General features: G+C 35.8%; 1 protein-coding gene across 19 annotated transcripts in view; it reads right to left on the bottom strand.

Moving 5' to 3' along the window:
• LOC106157176 (receptor-type tyrosine-protein phosphatase delta) overlaps positions 1 to 20268 on the bottom strand; it is a 97295-nt gene that overhangs the window by 55786 nt on the left and 21241 nt on the right. For 6 of the 19 annotated variants that reach the window (XM_086999155.1, XM_086999164.1, XM_086999159.1 and 3 more), the window contains one exon: positions 7199 to 7317. In XM_086999155.1, the coding sequence (XP_086855281.1) occupies positions 7199 to 7292 (94 nt within the window). In that variant the 5' untranslated portion in view covers positions 7293 to 7317. Of the gene's footprint in view, positions 1 to 7198; positions 7318 to 10403; positions 10531 to 14201; positions 14544 to 15831; positions 17453 to 18005; positions 18196 to 19012; positions 19032 to 20268 lie in introns of those variants that run through there. The other 13 variants (XM_086999153.1, XM_086999169.1, XM_086999161.1 and 10 more) reach the window with 6 other exon arrangements.

Here is a 20268-nt window from a genome sequence, read left to right as displayed (position 1 = left end):
AAAACAAAGGTTAACGAGATCTGGTTCAGCAATTGGATACATATATATATATATATATATATATATATATATATATATATATATATATATATATATATATATATATATATATATATATATAGGAATATGATTTTGCATGTCATACAGGATTATGAACAGTCTGCCTTTCTAACAACACCCATTCCTCAGCAGCTATGAATAACCATGCAATATATAACAGAGGGCATAACACTGGTGTAAAAGGTCATGTTTGCTTTGAATAGCCTAATGGTTCTGCACTTGAAAAGTTGCATGAAAACCAGTTGGAGGAGAGGCCAGGAGTTAGTACTACACAAACCAGTTCACACTTTTTTTTGGGCCGAGTTATCTTCCACTTAGTGTCAATCTGTGTCTAATGAGCTGGAACCACAGTGAGAATAGAATGGTTGTAATTGATATGGTGACTGACATCACTTAGTGACTCCACAGGCTTCTCCTGCTGGGACTGGAAAATAGGTTCCAGGGCTCGGTTATATGAGTGATGAAAGGACGGTTGATCAATTTCAGCTTATGATTTTTTCTTTAGCATTTTTTTCTCCTTCTGAATCATCTTTGGATTACATACCAGTAACCCTAGACTAATGCAATTATCACAGGTTGTCTAACTTCTCATGAAGGTTACAGGAAGGAGATATGGATAGGAAATCATATCAGTCAAACAAGGAGGAAATGATGTTAGTACACTACAATTTGCTTAGAATCTTCTCCACTCCATGTTATCCTTCAGCTGAATCAATCCTAGTAGCTGCCATCTTATAATATCTTCTTTCTAAATAACAGTCAATACCACATAAATATTGACATTTGCAAGAATTTGGCTTTGCAAAACTGACCAGATAATGCCCCATTTCCAGTAGGAATTCAGTATTTATGAGGACTTAAATGTCAAGTGTATGTCCATTTAGTGCTGCTTAATGGGCTATCTTTTGAAGACAGAAATTATGTCATTCCATTTCAGCCTGATAGGAGTCTGAAATACAGAATTGATTGGTGTTTTGAACTTATAAGCCTGACCAAAATGATTCTAAATATTTCTTGAACCATTCAATACCACAATCTACAATAATACCAAATCATTATGTGAAGCCGACTTTTCGGTTGTTTTTTTCCCTCCCAAGTTGCATTCATTAATTTTTAATATATTTTTCTCTTAAAACTGTTCCTTGACAAATTTTTAAAGTATGATGGGGCACATTACAGGATAAATGGTCCAGGTCATGGATGCAGAGACAAGTTTCATGCCTTATACTTTGAGCCAATATTGTTTGGAGCAAACAATGTTATGGTCACCTTGATCTTCAAGCAACTGGGATTGCCTTAATTATGCAAGACAACAAGCAAGCACCTTACATTATACATGATTTTCCCCCAACAGAATATCAACCTGTGTACAGATTACGACCTTTAAGCAAAAAGACATCCCACAGCTGAAAATTTTGGACCTTAAATGACAAATTGCATGATAAAACATCATCACGCCCCCCCTCTCTTTTTCTGAACCCTGATAATCCCATTCTAAAACTTTGGCTTGTAGTTGTCTTGAATGTAAGAGGAGTTCATTCTGTGAAACATTTAACAACCAGAAAACATTTGAAGTAGCACTTTCACCAGGATGTTTTAGATCAAACTCAGATCTGTCACTTGGTAGAATCAAGAATGAATGCCTATACCTGCCACCTTTTCCATGCATTCAGTGAATTTTTGTTTTGTTTTAGCTGTATGAGATGAAACGAAACTTAAAGCATAGGTAAAAGCATACATTTGCTTCAAGTAGAAATCTTGTTTTTTGTCATTTGACAAATTACATCTTGAGTCACTTTTTGCGACTCTTGTCTTACTTTCCAATTTCCACTGGTTTTTAAAACCAGCAATTATTGGATATCCTCTTTTTAAGGCACAAAATTCTACAATAGCTTGTCCAGATGAACATCCAAAAACCAAATCACCTACAAAGTTAATGCACTAAAAATTGCAAGCAGAATATATATTGACACAGTTGGAAAATATCTTATTTCCAGGTCAAGAGACAACAAAACATTTTCCGTTTCATTCCCTGGAAATTCCTGCGAGCAGTTGATGACTTTCCCATTAAGTTAAAAGCCACACGCTTTGCTGCATTTACAAATGTGACCAAACAGCTCAAACCCTGACTGGCGCCAGAATCATACAATTCCATCTTAATTAACACAAATCTTAAAACACATGACGCCAATCACAGTGATGCCAACAAAGCCCCCAACCTTCTTTGTTGGTTCCATTTCCTCCATTTCCATTAATTTGCTTTTTAATATGAATCCGTGTTATCAGTACTGATAAATACAAGTTCATATGCTGCCATTTATCATTCCATTTAATTGACAGATAATTTTTCTCTCATCAAGCAATGTTTTAATGAGACAAAGGATTAATGATGAACATCCATTCTGTGAGAGAGAACATTCAGTCTTCAGACTTCAAGATAAGAAAACTGTTTCTCTGAGTTTTTTTTTCAAATATTTGTACTCAACATTATGTAATTGATTGCTCTAATCCTTTTTTTTTTTTGGGGGGGGGGAGGGGGTAAAATATAATCACATTCAAGATATAAGTATCTGAGAGTGCATTGTTTTCAGTCACAAGCAATTTAAAGCCACCACAAGAACTTCATTATTACCGAGAACTCACTGACCATAAACTGAACAAATAGAATGCACTAGTGGGAATATAATGCTATTTTTGCATTATCAAAATTTAGGCTAACGTTTCAGCAATTACAGGAACAATATGAACAAAAGGTTGGCCTTCAAAAAATTCATATCTATAGATCATGTAAATAATGTGGGTGTCATATGAGATATAATGGGCAAAGTGGGGGAATTATCCCATAATCACTGGCATGGAAAGTTGGGTGATTGAATGTCAAGTATCATGCAAAGGTTGTGATTCCTCCCATGTTCCCTGAAACTTGCGTTTTTGGGGTCTATATCTATTACTGTATTGATGTTATTATATTTCATAACACATAAAGCAGTAATAGAAATCTAATTTTGTAAGCAGTAAGTGCATGCATGTGTGTACGTGTGTGTACGTGTAGCCATGCACATATGATCTAATCCTAGTATTGAAGGTATTTAACATAGTGTAAAGACACCATGGAATACGCATCATCTGCACTGGTGGGTTTTGTTGGGTTTTTAATGAAGCATGCAAATAAAAAGAAGCCTAATTGATAGCCTCAGTCTATTTGTCAATGCTGAGAAAATTGGGAATGAATCAAGTATGGAGTCTTCAATGTTGACATAATGCTTGGTAGCTTATCATTTAAGTCCAAGTAATCAATACACTCTGTGTCACAGAATTACATTCAACAGAACTTGAGTACTCCAAAGTCGTGAATAATTTATGCAAATCATCTCGATCCTGCGACTTGAGCTACAAAAAAATGGCCATATGAGATTCTCACACTGACCTGACCCCAGGAGATGACCAGGAGACACTCAGACGGCTTATTCTCAATAACATATCTTATTTATTATAATCCACCCATTTGCAGTAGTCGGCATGTAGAACTGATACATGATACATTTTATCGGTTCAAACACGCCTCGGCATTCATATTCACACTATCTTACATGAAGGGGATCAGAATCAATTTTAGACCCAGAGATCTGAGGACTGCCTCTGCATTTCTCATCATCAACTTGATATTCTTTCATACATGAAAACACTGGGATTGAACCAAACATGGATAAAAGTGTTTTCACAAGCCAGGTGCACAGAAAGGCTGGGAATGTCAACTATTCACAATCAATACCAAAAACAATACCTTCAAAAACAAAAGTAATTTTTAATATGCATATACCTGGCATGGTAGATATATTTTCTTACAAAGGCGAAGAGGGTGGGGCCGATAAAGGAAAATCAGTAACACCTGATGCGGTTAACTATCAATTTCATCACAATAATGGCAATATCAAACATGTTTTTGCGCAGCAACGGGCCTATAAGCACAGCAGTACAGTGCAAACACCTTTTGCTGTACATCATCTCTATCTCTTCAGAGCAAGCTCTGGCACATATTAAGCATCACTGAGTGTCCTACACAAATATGGCCAGTATTATTAGAATCTGCATGCATGGAATTGTTGAGGTAGTTCTCACAGGTGAAGGGGCAAAAGCCCTTAAATGATGGCCCATCAATCCTGCTGTCTAAACAGAAGTGTTCTCCAAGCCAATTCTGCCAATTATATTTAAAGCAATGGCTGAAAACAGTCTAAATATTGAATCCCTATCCATTTCAGACAGCAGTTGCCTTTCCACATGTCATATGCAGCTATCATAACAGAATATGCTTTTGCCATCTCTCTGCACTGTTCCATGCAGACCTTTGGTACATTAATGTTGAAATGTATCACAGAACTTCCATTCCTAATTCAAAACAACCATGCTGTTTTAAATGCAGAATACAGGTACATGGTCTGAAAGGTTCTGAAGTTTTCTAGATCTCTTCCACCAATAATTACACTAAACTTGGACCTTAAAACCCATTTCCAATATCAAACTACCAGCACCACTGCACAGGTGTGTTGGCCAGATAATCAAAGAACTCAAAATTACTGCCTCTGGATTTGGATTGGGATTGGTCTTACTTCCTGAAGACTCTGGTCTTCTATTTTGTTTAGAAATGGTATCTTCTAGTGTGCCAATTGTTTTCAGCAAAAACAAACAAAAACTGGCATCTTTTTCAGCCTGAGTGATCAGTATCTGCACTCAAATGTACCCAGTTGTTTAGTCTTAAAATCAGTGCTGGAAATGGGAATTCTACTCGATCATTCAGCGTATTTCCATTCTTTTTACAATTATCTGCCTGTCAGGGACATTAGTATCAACTTTGGACTAAAGTATCACAAACTTTTCTACCTGAATAATTAATGAAAACTGAAAGTTTGAGCCTCTGGGTCTAATAGGATATATTGTAATTAGATGAAAATCAATCAGCCAGCCTAGCCCTGAATTTCCACACTTGTTAGTCCAACCCAACCAATATACACACACCGGCTTGCAGTCTCCCTTTTGGAGATCAATAACAGGAAAGTTAACTTTGTCGCCATGTGCCGCATAGTAGAGTAACCTTGCATGGGTCTTTTCTCAAATTTATAGCTAAAATAGCCAAGTTGATCGACTTAAGGGACGTTTTGAAGTGCCTAACACAGCAAGGAGCTCCTCTAATTGCCTGTTTCTGTGAGCAGGCAGTCAGGCTGATTATGCATATTTCTTCCCTCTAAACTCGACCATTACAAGTCAGCAGGATCAGGGGACACATTTCTTTAAGCCATGATGCTGGAAGGAGACACAAGACTTTATACTGATGTGGCCATTACTTTTAATATTTTTCTGTACTGAACACTCCAGAAATCCATCAGTCATTCTATGCTGCTCTCCATTATTCAACTCAATACATATTGCTGGCATAGGAATTGCCACAATAGTCAACCAATACATCACACCAGTAACATGTCAAACTCGAGTATGATTCCTGTGTATGGACTTTTTTTTTTTTTTTTTTTGCTCCTACATATCAATCATGTATTGTAGACAGGCCAGAGAGCAGCCATTAAAACGCACTGTTCTGGTACAGACTTTGAGGTTGGGTATCATTGTGAATAATGAATTATGAATATAGCATTTAGCTTTACTCTTAAGCTATAAATGTCAAGCAGAGTTGCATGATCAAAGAAAGCAAAAGCCAAGCCCAGCACTCCAGTCATGAGAAAAGGGTGTATTGTAGCAACATTATTTCTGTTTTTCTGCTTTGTCTTCTCAATCATTTGTTCATGTTATTAAATGGTACCATTTTATAAATAACTTGTGTATGTACTATATTAGTGTATTTTATTCCTATGTGTGCTCTACCATTCAGGCTAAATGTATAAAAGCACAACCTCTTGAACCAGAAGTACTCTGCATTCTAAGGAAATTAGAATTTTGGTGACATGGGAGTGCTCAGTATCTCTTTTTCTTTTAGGTTGAAACTGTTAATTTTTATCCACCAATCCAGGTTCAATTTTTTCTGTTTTCCCAAATGGCAGGCCTTGAGGATAGATAGCAGGGTTTCGAGCAAAAGCTCTTCTGTGCTTTATCACACAGCTGATCAGTGCTGGATCGTGAACAATTAGATTACATGCTCTTAGCATTCAGAGGAGTGCAAGGAGAGTAAAAAAATCTTATTTCCCAAAACAGGATTAATTACACAGCTTAAAGAATGTGCTGGGACACAATGAAAACTGGTTTTAAAAAGGCAAAGGTTTTTCCTGGATACTCTGGTACGAAATTTTAAAGAAACATCAAAAGTAACTTTGGATCTTAGTGAACCCCTCACAATTCACTGATCCATGTGTACCCCTTGCGCTCCTCCCCTCAAAATGTGAAAAAAAAAATTAATTTTTTTACAGATATAAATCACAAGTAACTATTTCATATAATAAATCTCAGACTGAGAGAAACCTCCTCCTAACCACCTAGCCATCTGTATCAAGAAAGGCTCAGTATCAGAGCAGAAGAGGGGTCAGGATGGTGTGCTTTTACCCAGTGAACCATTAAAAATAGAACCATATATATACCACTATTTGCCTTATTCATTAACCAAAATCAACTGCCCCCGAATGATTAATTTCTGATTGAATTTCTTGGTATCCTTTACATGTCTGATGTCAAGTTACACCTTTCCAAATACAGGTGTGCATTATCGAACAATGACACCGCATTTCATTATTACCTTGCATGAAAGAAAGTAATTTGTATCTATTCTAAAAGCTTTCATGTCCACCGATATTCAGGGCCTGAAACAATCTCAGATTAAACAGTAACCAAATCAAACAAGGAATTCAATTTGATCATAAAATGGATAAAAGCAGTGTCAGGCCTGACATTAAACCACATGATCTACTAGCACTTAGCTGTCAATCTCATGTATTTCAATGAGGGAGAAGGCAGAAGGCATTCTAGGTAATGTTACACTATGAGACTCACTTGACAGTTAAACGATTTCTCACTGCTTGTGTAATGTCCAAATACTTCACTAATGGGATTTCATTGAAAGTGATGGCTAAGGACTAGCGGGAGATTTCTCAATAACACAAAACCACATTTGAAAAATATGAAAAATTAAAGGTGTACTCACGTAAATTTCCATCGTCCGCTTCTGACAATCGACAGGAGGCCAAGCATAATGTTGCTAAGAAGATGAGAACTTGGTCCCCTAAGCTAGGCTTCATTGTAATTTGCCAGCGCTTAGCTTACCTAGAAAACATACACGAAACAAATGGTAAGAATACTGGCCTGACTGGACCCTACTACTACCAGTTGTCAACACCCCTCCTTCCTCTTCTCTCCCTCTCTCTGCTGCTGTTCTGGGCACTCCTGAATGGTAATCCTGAGTAGAAAGAAACCTTGCTTCAGTTAGTACTGGTACTCCATGTGACTTGGAATTCCCCTCTTGTCACTGTAGAATATAGTTCAACACCTCTCTACATCCACTGCCATGCAGCTTTGTGTATACACTTACAAACACTCACACACAGTACAGTAAGATATTAATTATTCATGTGCAAGCCTCAGTCTGGTTCAACAAAGGAGCCAATCAAGTTTGAGCTAATTCACCTATTGAGCAAGGTAGTGTGACAGGCAAAATAAAGGCTGGTAAATGTTACTCCTGCCTTTACAAGTGACCGCCATGAGCCTGTAATAAAAGTGGACTTTGTAGAAAAGAAGGTGTGAATTTCTCCCCAACCTATAGCCTAAGGGATTACAACTGAATTGATTGGGACTTGTGCCAACAGATAACAATCAACAATATCCCATTGTATACCAGCTGCAATCAAAAAAGAACATATCTCATATTTCTGTGCTTCTTACAGGATGTCAATGCTGCTCATGATTATAAATCAAAATAAATACAAAAGAAACAAGACAATAAGGACTATAAAATTGTTTTATGAGTAAAATGACTCACATTACGTTGACAGATTTTCAGCTCATGATAAAATCACAGCTGATCACTAGAAAGTTATAATTTCATTACTTATTGCAGGAAGATTGACACAAATTTGATAACCTAATCAAAATTAAATCATGCAATTGTCAGGATAAAGACTCGGCTAGCATAGAGCAAAACCGCTAATACAGTTTTTTTAACAATTAAGAGCTGTAACTGCAGCTGGGGGAATTATTTAAACCAATGTTCCAATGAGTCATAGTTTTTTTTTTCTTTTGAAGTTTTTACACAAGTCGCTATGTGCTTGTTGTGAAACATAATAACTATGAATAAATATTAATAAAATATACTCCACTAAATAAATCAAATACCTTTTTCACTAGTAAAAATTTTTTTAAAAAATCAACATCCTAAAACTTTGCTTTTACTGATCACAAAAAGGACTGAGTCATCCTTGTATTACCTTCGCTAAACCTTGTAAAAAAAAAAAAACCTTCCGACCCATGGTAAAATACCGCAAAATAGATGAACAAACGACACAGAAAAGCTGTCCTGACAGACTGAATGAGCTCAGACAGAAAGTCAGCAACCTAATAGCTGTGCCCTTTGTGTTGAACATTTCCATCACATTGTGGTCACACCATGTTTTCTCTTTCACTTAGTGCAAGTAAAGGCAAGAGTGATTTAACTCCACTAAATTATCTATATTCAGCCATTTGTTAAACCGTTTTTTCTCTTTAAACCAATGCACTATAAGGTCAATGTTCACATAAGGTATTACCCTTGAAAATTAATACTGGATAGAGTTTATCAATATTCACAATGTTATATAAACCATAAAAGGCTTTTTAGATTTATTTCAATATTTCATACAAGACAATATACACGGGGGTCTAGCTTATCATGGGCATAATGAGTCACTCAATCAATTGTTCATCAAAACTAATGCAGATACCTTGTCAATGAAGTCATCAATGAAGTCATTAGTACAACCTGGTGTAATAACATTACATGTGAAAACGTAACTGCATTATCAATATCAGAGACAAGCTATTAATTTCTCAAACGTAGAACATTATGCCACAGAGTTAGTACTTTTGATGACTGAGGGAGACATCTGTCACAAGGCAGAACTGGGAAGACGGAACATGTGTGGATATCTATGTAGTACTACTCATTCTACACCTGGTGACACGAGTATTGGATTGCTATCATCCATGTGTAAGTCTTCATGTGCATACAAGCCAGAACCACAAAACTCTCTCTTTATCAAAAATATTTCAACTATCTTTCTTTTCTGTAAAAATCTCATTTTTGAAAATACAGCTTTATTTTCTGCAGATGAAAAAAGTTTACAGCCTTTTCTAAAAAACATCTACTGTGAATATTAGAGTAAATTTTGTTTTATTTCAAAAGTATTATGGAGCATTAAGAGAAATGCAAAGGTAAATCAAGATAGAATGCACTGTAATTTTTAGTGGAGGAAATGAATGTTGCATTTGGCAGGCTAATAACTATTCCTCATTTCCATCAAATAATACTTAAAATTTCATGAATATAACCCTGAAGAGAACTGTCTGGTCAGAAACTGCAGCCGAAGAAAATGTCACTCTCAATTCCCGAGATCTTGTCTATTTTTTCTCCTAGGTCAATTTCAAATTCTGACTTTTTTCTATTGGGACCATTTTCTTTGCGTGATGCATGTAAAACAGCATATTAGCTTAACATACACGTTGCCGATGTGCTGCAAGGGGACTGAGCCTATCCAAAAACCAAAGCCATTATTGATAGCAAAATTAAAGAAAACCAGTAGCACAATTTGTACTCAATCAGGATTGCAGCAAATGAAAACAAAGGACACACCAGAAACTTGCATACATTGCATATATGTGCTGCCCCCTATTGACAGGAACAATGATTGTGGTAGAGCAGATTTGAATATTTAAATCAAACCACATCTGTATAAAATCTGTACGATAATTAAACAGCCAGAAATAAAATACAGCATCAATTCTGTCCTTAGATGATCTTACTTGTAAAATTATCTTTAACTCTTTTTTCTTCCAATAGACATATAAATTTGTTATGAACATGCTGCCCTGGGGTTGAAGTATTTTAATAGTGTTCTACAACAACACATTTTATACTAATAGGGTTCTACAACAACACAGTCATAACTCGGTAACCTCAGGCCAACTTAATTTAAAATATCACATCTTAAATTGGTTCAATCAAATCTCAGTAAAATCCCTAAATAATTAAATCACATTAACAATAAACACTTCCTGAAGACAGATCTCACTGTTGGTAAGGCATCAAAATATGTTGAATTTCAAATACGCCTAGGAGCTATTTTTCATAAATAAACAAATACAAACATAAACCTACTTACATCAAACAAACTGGACGTGAGAGTCTGAAACCAAATTCCCACCACTGTCTATTGAACCTTCTATCACAGACCACTGCGTCATTACTCACAGCTACCTGTGCACACAAATATAAGAGGACTTTGGAAAAAGTGTCCCCCTGATGACTCACCAGGGCCTCACACAATACTAACAGTAGTGCTTTTGACATCTCAATAACACAGGTATGCAGAGAGAAGGGATCCAGTTTCCCAATGGAAAAGCAAAACGGTTAAAATTTGATACTTCAACCACCTGCAAAAATCTCAACCGATTAATTTTCAAAAATCCTGACCTTTGTTATTTTGGCAAACTTATTGGTGGCTGTTAAGTTGATGACAAGATTTTTTAGCTACTTAGTATTCACCACAAGTACAGCAACCACTCAAAAAGTTCTTTTCAGAATTGAAAAAGTATAACCCAAATTGTTCTTGAAATTAGACATCAGAGCTTCTTGGGTTTCTCTGATAGACAATGCCCTCTATTGATAACAACAAAAACAAAGGGAAAAATTCTTAAGGAGCTGGAACAGGTGGGTTGGACACTCTATTATTCACTCAACCTTTACAAACACACATGTAGTGCTCACTTGTCAAAAACTCCAAAATGTTTCCAATAGCGTAACTTCTCTTATCCTGAATCCTGGCCAGTCACTACCAGTAATGTATCCAAAAGTGATACGAATTATCAAGAAAATGGCCTTGCAAAGGGACCTGGATGGGCCGTTATTTCGAACCCTGCCATCAAGCACGTACCGAATAATCTCCATTAGGCACAAGATAAGGAATATCAGCCTGGCAGCAAACTCTGTATACTTTACAATGATAAATAAACATCTCAGGTACATGTTAAGTCACATATCCAATTCAATATGGGAACAACAACAGAAACATTCACTTTCTATCAAACCACCAAAACCTGATAAGCTTAAAGTGATTACTTGCTTACATGCGGTTCCTCATATATCCGCAAGCCTTTCCATTAAACTGCTCACTTTATCTATTAAAACACACTAATCTACCTGCATAGATGTCCAACATAAGGTGTAATTCATGAGATGTTTCACGCTTACAAATCTAATTTAGGTTACACACTCATTATTTAAAGAAAATTCCTAAAGAAAAAAAAATGTTCAGTGGAAAATGAGACTGACCCAGGCAAAAAAAAAATACTTTCTGTTAAATCATGAATAATAACATCTTGCCTAGAGAAGTGTCATATCAAATACTGTGTACTACTTCTATAGAACCCTACAGGAGACTGCCACTTGGCATACCTTCTTCAGTAAAGGAGAAATATTACATCACAGCTTCTATAGACATTACCACACCAACTGTGCAAAGTAAACAATGAGTAGATCCAAGCCCTTTCTCAAAATTGGTTTATATCAGTTCAGTTTAAAGGACTGAAATAGGGAAAATTTCTACCAAAGAAACTGTACACTGCTCCCTCTCTACCACCACCATCACCAATGATCACCCATCAAATTTTTATGCATTTTCACAGAATAAATCAATAGAAATTATTTCCAACTGCCAATTCTGATGTGTGCATTTAGCACAAATGTCTTTTATCTATGAACTGTGTACAAAATGACATGATAATGACCAAGAATTTTTGTTTTAATCTCAATAGGAAATATTCAATATCTTAATATTTGAATATCAGGAAAATATGTGGGATGACACAGAAAACATTAGGAAACAGTAGCATGTCATTCAACCCACTCTCTTGCCTTCTAACCAGGTATTAAATTTGGTGATGGGGCCTCGAGCAAAATGGCTTGGATATATTCCGGTTAACAAAAGACGCTGACTCAGTTTTAAAATATCCACCCCCTACCTAACAGAAGGCTAATTTCACATAATATAGCTAATACATGGATACCTTGCATGTGGTCACACAATGATAACTTTGTTTAACGATAAATGCTCAGTTCCACTTGCCAAATCAGCTAGTGGGAAAAAATTGTCCCTGTCAATTTGTCGAAATAGTACCAAACATTTTATGAATTCATTTTCTCTATCCCATCCTTACATAAAACTGGTTGATGGACACATTTTTCAAGGGTTTATAAATTAATCAGGAAAATGTGTAGAAACTTAAATAGTAAAATCAAACACTGACTCAGTCTATCAACAGTACACATTCTCACCAACACAAACAGCTAAAGAAACTGGGATTTGATCTCAACTTAAAATGTAATCTGCTGCCAACATTACTTTTTTGTTCATTTAAATTCTAATACAATCTTGTCTCTACTTAAATCCCAGGTAAAAAAAAAGATTAAAATACCTTAAGCTCCTTACCTGCTGTAAGAAAACTGAAGTGCCTTCTTTAAGCTAGTGTATTTTAATAATACCATTGGAAGACTAGCGAAGCTTTTTATTTACAAGTTATTATTAGTACTGACAGTATCCACAATGGTGTTTGCTATTGGAGTTGTTACCATGGGATATCAGCTGAAAATAATAGATGGGTGGATCCCACTTGTCTGAACTAAAAATAACCGATTTCAACACCCACGGTACGTTTATTTCACACTTTTTTGCTGACCCTTAATTTCAAACAAACCATTCTATACAATATAACTCTTTTTATAAAGTAATCTATACAACAATAACTGATATAATCTTATTTCTACTTTTTTGCCTTAGGACCTTTAAATATAGACTGAACCTTCCATGACAGCTTGTTTTGTTCATTAGCTAAACAGTAAAACTGGTGTTTTTATAATTTCTTATGCCCTTGTAACTAAGGAACAACAGGATCCTTTATGTCCTGTTTTGGCACCTATTTTTGTTTTCTATCATATTTGGGACCCCTTCTGAGAAGATATGACAACTGTTCTACTTGTTCAACTCTTGTAACTTTCTAATGTCAGAGTAACAGAAAAATATTGTGGTTCATTACAACACGATTATGTTTTGTTTGTGGCTGGACATTATGTTTATATACCATGAATCACCTTTTACTTTTACAAAGTTCTAAGTTTTTTTTCACACCAATTAAAATCCGTCACGGCACATGGTTCATTTAATGACTGTAACGGCAGATCTAACTGCTTTCACCACATGCTAGGCATAATTCCCACCAGCAATGGTTTTTGTTCCCAAACTAATTCTCAGTCTGGTTAAGACATACATTTTGTGACTTAACTGACTTTTTTTGTAAATAATGTAGATGAACTTTTTGGGAAAAACACTTTATTTTAATGAACAAGCAATGTGAAAGGGTTACTTTTTCCTTCAACATCAATATTCAGCTTCACAATGGAAACTTGACCTTGTCTACAGTGAGAAAATGTAGACTTTTTTTAATACCAATAATTAACATTTTTTAATTATAAAAGTTTAAGAGGGAGGGTATGACACACATTCTTTTTTCTTCAAATTATCTTCACATATCAATAATCTGGTTCAGGTCCACATTGGATAACAACATATTTATAAACAATATCACATTAAACCATAAATTTACCCCACATATATTCTGACACTTACCAAAATGTCTTGATTTGTGGCATATCAAACCACAATAATTCATAAAACTGTGATAACATACAAAAAATGCAAATTTTGAAATGCCAACATGTGACACTTTCAGTCTACAATATGTGACTTCAGACCACAGCTTTGTTAGCAATAATCAAGCACATTTGGTCACCACATGGTAATGAACTGAACTATTTACTCCACATAAAAACCACTACTTGCCATTATTCACCTCTAATAGAACTTGTTCAAAAGTGAAAAAATGACAGTCTAACAGCATGCACTTACCACACAAAGTTCTCATTAACCTGGTGTATTCTGTAAAACCCTGATCAAGGACGAGATTTCAAAAGTGTTTACCAGTCCCAAGTGGGACTCTTATATATTCAAACAGTGCCCTTATTCTTCTCTAATTTCCTTGTTTCTGTCCTTGTTCTTGTTGTTGACAGTTACGTGAAAGCGGAGCAAATTTTAGTACACAATCCAGTTCAAATCAGGCTGCCCGATCTTTCACACTTTTTCCTATTGAATGTAAATGGAGCCTGTGCCCCCTTTTTGTCTATGGCCTGAACTTTTCTCTTCAAAGAAAAGAGGTAAACTGAAAACTCTAGTTCAGGGTGTTACAGTTGAAGTAACGGCTACAACAGGACACATTCATTGCTGCAACCAAGACAGGGGGTGGAAGGAATGTGTCAACAGAACTCGGGCACAAAAGAGGAAAAAATCCCACTTATGTTCTGCAAGTTTGTTCTCTAAATATTAGCTCTTTCCACTGCTTACCCGTGTTGTATAGGGGGAGCCTGCCTCTTGGACCCTGCCTAGTGATTCCTGCACTCTGACCCTAAGGGGGGGGTCAGTCACTAAAAGAGATTTGGCCGCAATATTATATTTAACCTAACGATTTCCTTCCAGGACTCCCTCACGTAATCTTATCCAAATACACCTGTATACACCATAGGTATTAGCAACCATCCACACAGCATATTGCACTATTTCACATATAAGTCAGCATAATCACAAATGAAAACAGAGAACACAACAGCACAACCTCCGCCACACAATCTGATTAGCTAAGAATGCTTCAGGAGAGAAAACACATCCATTGCTTTACTCTCCTCTCCTCAAATGAGTTTCCAGTGTTTGAACATTAGTTTGACCGTTAGGGCACTAGCTGTTTAACAGATCAATGTAATAAGCCTTATGTCTACAAAGCTGCATGCTCAAGCTAAAGAGCCTAGAGTCAAAACAATGAACATTCTTTAATTTGACAGAAATAGCAAGGATTATATCCCAGACATGCAAACTCTATATTTCTTATCTGGGGGCAATTTCTAAACAATCAATAGAATGAAAATAATCTAGAAATGAAGTAAAAAATAGAGTAAAGACAACAATATTTAATTTATAAGACAGATGATGTCGTCTCTATCTACTTTTTTCCATATTGTGAAAACACACTTTCAAACTCCCCATGCATTCTGTACGTTTGATTAAAATATTCTGATAACGCCCATAATTTCTCACGAAAAAAAAATCACATCTTATCCAAGAGGTTAACAGTAATCATTCTTTTGGGTGTGAAAATATGCAGCTTTTCAACCTTTCGCTGCCCTTTCCAAACTTTCCCACTTAACTAAAAGAAATGTTGACATCTGCTCACATATAAATCTCTCTTGACAGACAGGGAGAATGTTAAACATGCCTCTCTGAATACATCAAATATGAACATTGACAGGATGATGGATTTTGAACAACAGAAATTATTTTCTGTAAGGAAACAAGCTGTTGAAATTATATTTAGAATTACATAATACAAAAGTATGCTAATAAAGTGTCATTCTTTTAGCTTTTTACAGAAGCCTTGGTAGTATCCATAGCTGGCAATTTCACAATTGCTATGAATACAACAGTCACTTACCAGAGGAAGTTATTCCTTATATAAGCTAATGTATTTATAATCAATCCAAAAGTGGCACAACTTGCGTCATCTGATCACAGGTCAACAATTGTGTGACAAAAAAAGTGATTTTCAGTCATTTCCCATCACGGATAAAGTTTCATTATCTCAATCACTCTCTTTCCATTATTCTCGAATGTAGATTTCACGGCTTATTTCTGTAATTTTCAGGTGACTTTGTCATCTGATACCTGGTCCATATTCACAACTCTCTGCTAAAAATGTTATAAACTGTCACTCCCTACTGAAAAAGATCATCTATCTCAATTGCTCAGTTGCTATTATTTTTAAATGTCAAACAATCTGTTGGTATTTGGATGACATTAAAAAAATCGAGCTCGCAACGTGTAACCAGCATTCCTGTCTAGTTTCCCTTGACCTGTAGTAACATGTTCAAATACATCTAGTAAGTAATCAAGTAAATCTTGTTTGCAAACTTAACTGTTCATTCTTAACCACAATGTATTTCAATACTTGGTATTTTCTTCTTCTAAGCTCACGTATCCATTCCACTCCTTGTAACCAGAGAGAGCATTATTTAGTTCCAGTAGTCAAGCATAGGCAACTTGCTCAATTCTTCATCAGGGTGTTTCCAAAAAAAAGATGTCACAAGCCATCCATGTCACTGGAAGTAACATGCCCTTTTTCTGCCAAATCCAGAACAATACAAATGTTTCTTTGTATGTCTCTTAAAATGTTCTCCCTCCATCTAGGACAGGTGATATATGATATACCTTTCGTTTAATCTGATAAATGTCAGTGTATTCACATACCAACAACCTTGAGTAATTCCATGAATTTGTGTCCAAAAAGTTTCAATTTCTGGGTAAGAAACACAGAAAGTCCACTTCAGCAGTAATACATATTATCACTTCTCATTATTCATACATCAAGGAACAACAGGAGGCTTGCTGACAAGTTTTCCCATGAGCTGCACATAACAAGGCCCTAGGGACTGTACAGGCTGCTAGTATATGTCATCCATACTCATTAGAAGTGTAACCAGCTGGAGGGAGGACTATCTCAACACACCATCACATTAGATACAATTAGATGTTCTAGTGTGCATGTTATCAAGCCAGACCAATGGTTTTTTATTCCTTCTTGTCGTAACACTTGAACTTCCTCACTTTCAACTGCAATCTCTTTTCACAGAGCGTTGCCATCACAATGGAAATGAATTCTAACAGTCAGCAACTGTTTATTCCAATATGGAGCATCAGCAGTGAAATTAGAAAATGTGACTTATTCTTTCTTCTTCTTAATTATTCCTGGCTAACAAGTGACATCCTTTGTTGAACTCTGCTTAGGCAGTCACTTAGTATTCCTTTTATCAGTATGGTCTTATCTGTCTGTTGTCTGAGATACTATCTTTGTCTTGGCTCCATGTCTCTAGTGCTTCAGGCTTTCCTCATGACTTGGGTAGGTGTTAGACACTCAGGTGTACACTTTTCTCTTGGCCTCTCTCCTTTAATTCTTTCCTTCCTGTGCAACAAAACGCTCAATGTGGCAAGGATCTGTCCTTTTTTGCTAATGCAATATAGCGTTTTATTCAATTATGCATATAAGAATATCACTTCCTCCCATGCTGGTGTTTTAACCTGTGGTGTGTGTAAACATACATTCATCCAGGTGAACAGTCCATTCAAGCCTGCATAGTTTATATCATAAACGGATTATAATTCCGCTGACAGAAATGTGTGTCATATGTCATGCCCATAGCCTGCATCTGCTACAGAATGCAAACATACAAGGATAGCCAGTGAATAGCAACGGCAATACATGATATTTGCCGGTAAATAAGCAAGTCAAAAAGGTTGATAACTATATATTTACATGCTGTAGAGTAACAACAATTTAACTTTATTTCAGTACCAGTTGTATTCAGAACTTTTAACAAGTAAAAAAATAGAAAACAAAAATTTTTCATCTATCGAGTCCAACATCCCTTAACATAAGTGTTTTACTTATAATTTCACAATGAACTTCACCCAATGCGGAGAGGCTTTCCAAACAAACTAACGCAGTTTAAGGGAACAGCTATGTCACATACCTTACACTCATTAAGCAGAGATCTAACATCAGTCACTGATATAAACTCAACTCTTACTATTCAAAAACACAACAAAGTTTACCTTAAAGGCTACAATATCCACTTCTTATAAAAATTCCCAAAACTGTTCCAGTTGTTGTTATTCCTCCTCCATGCTCAACACACAACTTACTACTGCAAGCTACACAAAGGAGTGTGCCACCAAGACAGGGAGTGCTAACTGATTTGAGACCACTCCACACTATGGCTGCTGAGATCGCAATCTAGATAGCTTGTGCGTGGTCTAACTTTGATGCAATTACATTCCAGGGTGAGATATAATGGCTCTGATCACAGCAGGCACAATCCTCAGGCTATGCTCTCCTACTACTCCCTTCAACAGATGTTTGGCTCCAGCTGGGCAAGTCTGTCTGTGAAAGTTTCTATTTTTAAACTGTTTGTCTTTCCCTTAACTTCTGGAGATGAGATGAGCTAAAAACCTGCCATGTTTCTTTTCTTCAGAAAACTGCTCAGATGAATGCTGGTATAATGCAATATTTTTAACCGGATTCACTAGCATACATTTACTGGTTCACCAATGTTTCACTAATGCTAAATACATGGAGGGTAAAATGTATATCAGTTAGTTAGGGTTAACTTACAAGTCAAGCTATATAATATATACTATAAGTTTTAATTTTTGTAAATTTTGATCACATTTGTTGAATTAATAACCTCAATCTTTTGGCATACATGAAACACTTTTTCCAAAGACATGTATGGAAAGCAGTTTATCTCTCCCTCCAAAAAAAAAACTTAATGACATTGGATCTGCCAAGAATGAATATATCAAAAGAAATGCTAAGTACTGATTAAGTTGACAAGTAAAAATATGGCAGACAGACATATTAGTATACATGACATTTTTTCTAAGAAGGAAAAAAAAAACAAAACAAATATAGTGCCACATGTGTAAATGATGTTCAGTTAAGCTCGTTTCAGATGTATTTTCTAATGTTTTTCCCTGAAAATTAAACCCCTTTAAAAAGACAATCAAATTTATAAAATAGTACATTAGTACATATAGACAAGTGACTTGTTATTTCCTACCTAATGTCTCCTGACAGACATAAAGTATGTCCTTAATGATGACAGGGATGTGTAAGAAGCGATAATTTGTCCAATGTCTCACGAGAGCTGTCTCCAAGCTTGGCACTGATTGTATTCCAACATGAACAAGAATCATATACAGCAATCTCTTGTACAACTATATTTAAAATGTCAAATATCTTGAACTGATCTGTTGTTGTTTTGAACACAGCAAGGTTACAGAAGTAAAACCTACTTGTTTTGGATTGGAGAGACTATGTACTACACTTTCAAGAATATAAAACTCAAAGGTGACAAAGTACAGGCAGAGTTTGTTTATGAAAGGACAAGTTCAACATTATAATATGTTTCCATTAATAATAAAGCTTGCATTCAAAATTGACTTATTGCCAACCTTTACACAAACTTAATTTCATAAACGATGTTTCACCTTTCACTGCTTTAAATGCTGTTGTACCCCTAGTATTGAAAATGCCACCCTGGCCCCGTCCCTCATGACTTTGATATAGCTAGACAGTACAATGAAGGGGTCTACTTCAAAGGCAGCACTTACAAAACATCTCATATCTGGACCAAGATCAGTCTCCATTTCTAGCATTCTTTTATGTAATCTTACAAAATCTGGCGACACAATCATCAGAGAGCTCATTTTTTGACAATTTCATTACATAGTGTAAAGGGTGATATGAAAATTCACAATTCCGTCTCAAATGTATGTTAAATGAAGTGGTTGTGTACATAGCTATTTTGTCACAATGCAAGTCAATGGAGAACAAGATTGAGGATTGTAGAAGTCATTCTACCCAAATAAACCTCATAGAAGATTAGTAACCTCAATTTTTTTCAAAGGTGCCGCATCTCAGCAGTATCTTGTATTTACTTTTGAAGTTTTGTTTGTAAACAGTTCTCATTCCCCTGGACATTGAGCAGTTAAGCATAAATAATTTCAAATCAAAAGATGAAAATACAGACAAGAAAATAAAACAACATATACAGGCAGTTCTGGGTTATAATTTTCCCAAAGAAGCCAAAGTAGTAGTGAGGTTGCCACTGGGATCCTATACAGTCGGTCGGTCCAATCCAATGTTATCAATGTGTTCATCAAAGCCATATTTTCTACATGAATTCATAGGGACAAATTGCTTTGTAAAAAAAGGTTGGATGAAATAACAATCCTCTTTTATTGGCCTTCTATTCAGTGATAAGGCCTGTCTATATGATAAGATCCTGAATACTGGTAGTATAGAATGTTTGAA

The sequence above is a fragment of the Lingula anatina genome, chromosome 1, assembly GCF_051362555.1.
Source record: "Lingula anatina isolate TDL-2025a chromosome 1, LinAna3.0, whole genome shotgun sequence".
NCBI lineage: Eukaryota > Metazoa > Brachiopoda > Lingulata > Lingulida > Lingulidae > Lingula > Lingula anatina.
The sequence above is the reverse complement of the archived record's forward strand: the minus strand, read 5'-3'. Positions and strand labels throughout refer to the sequence as shown.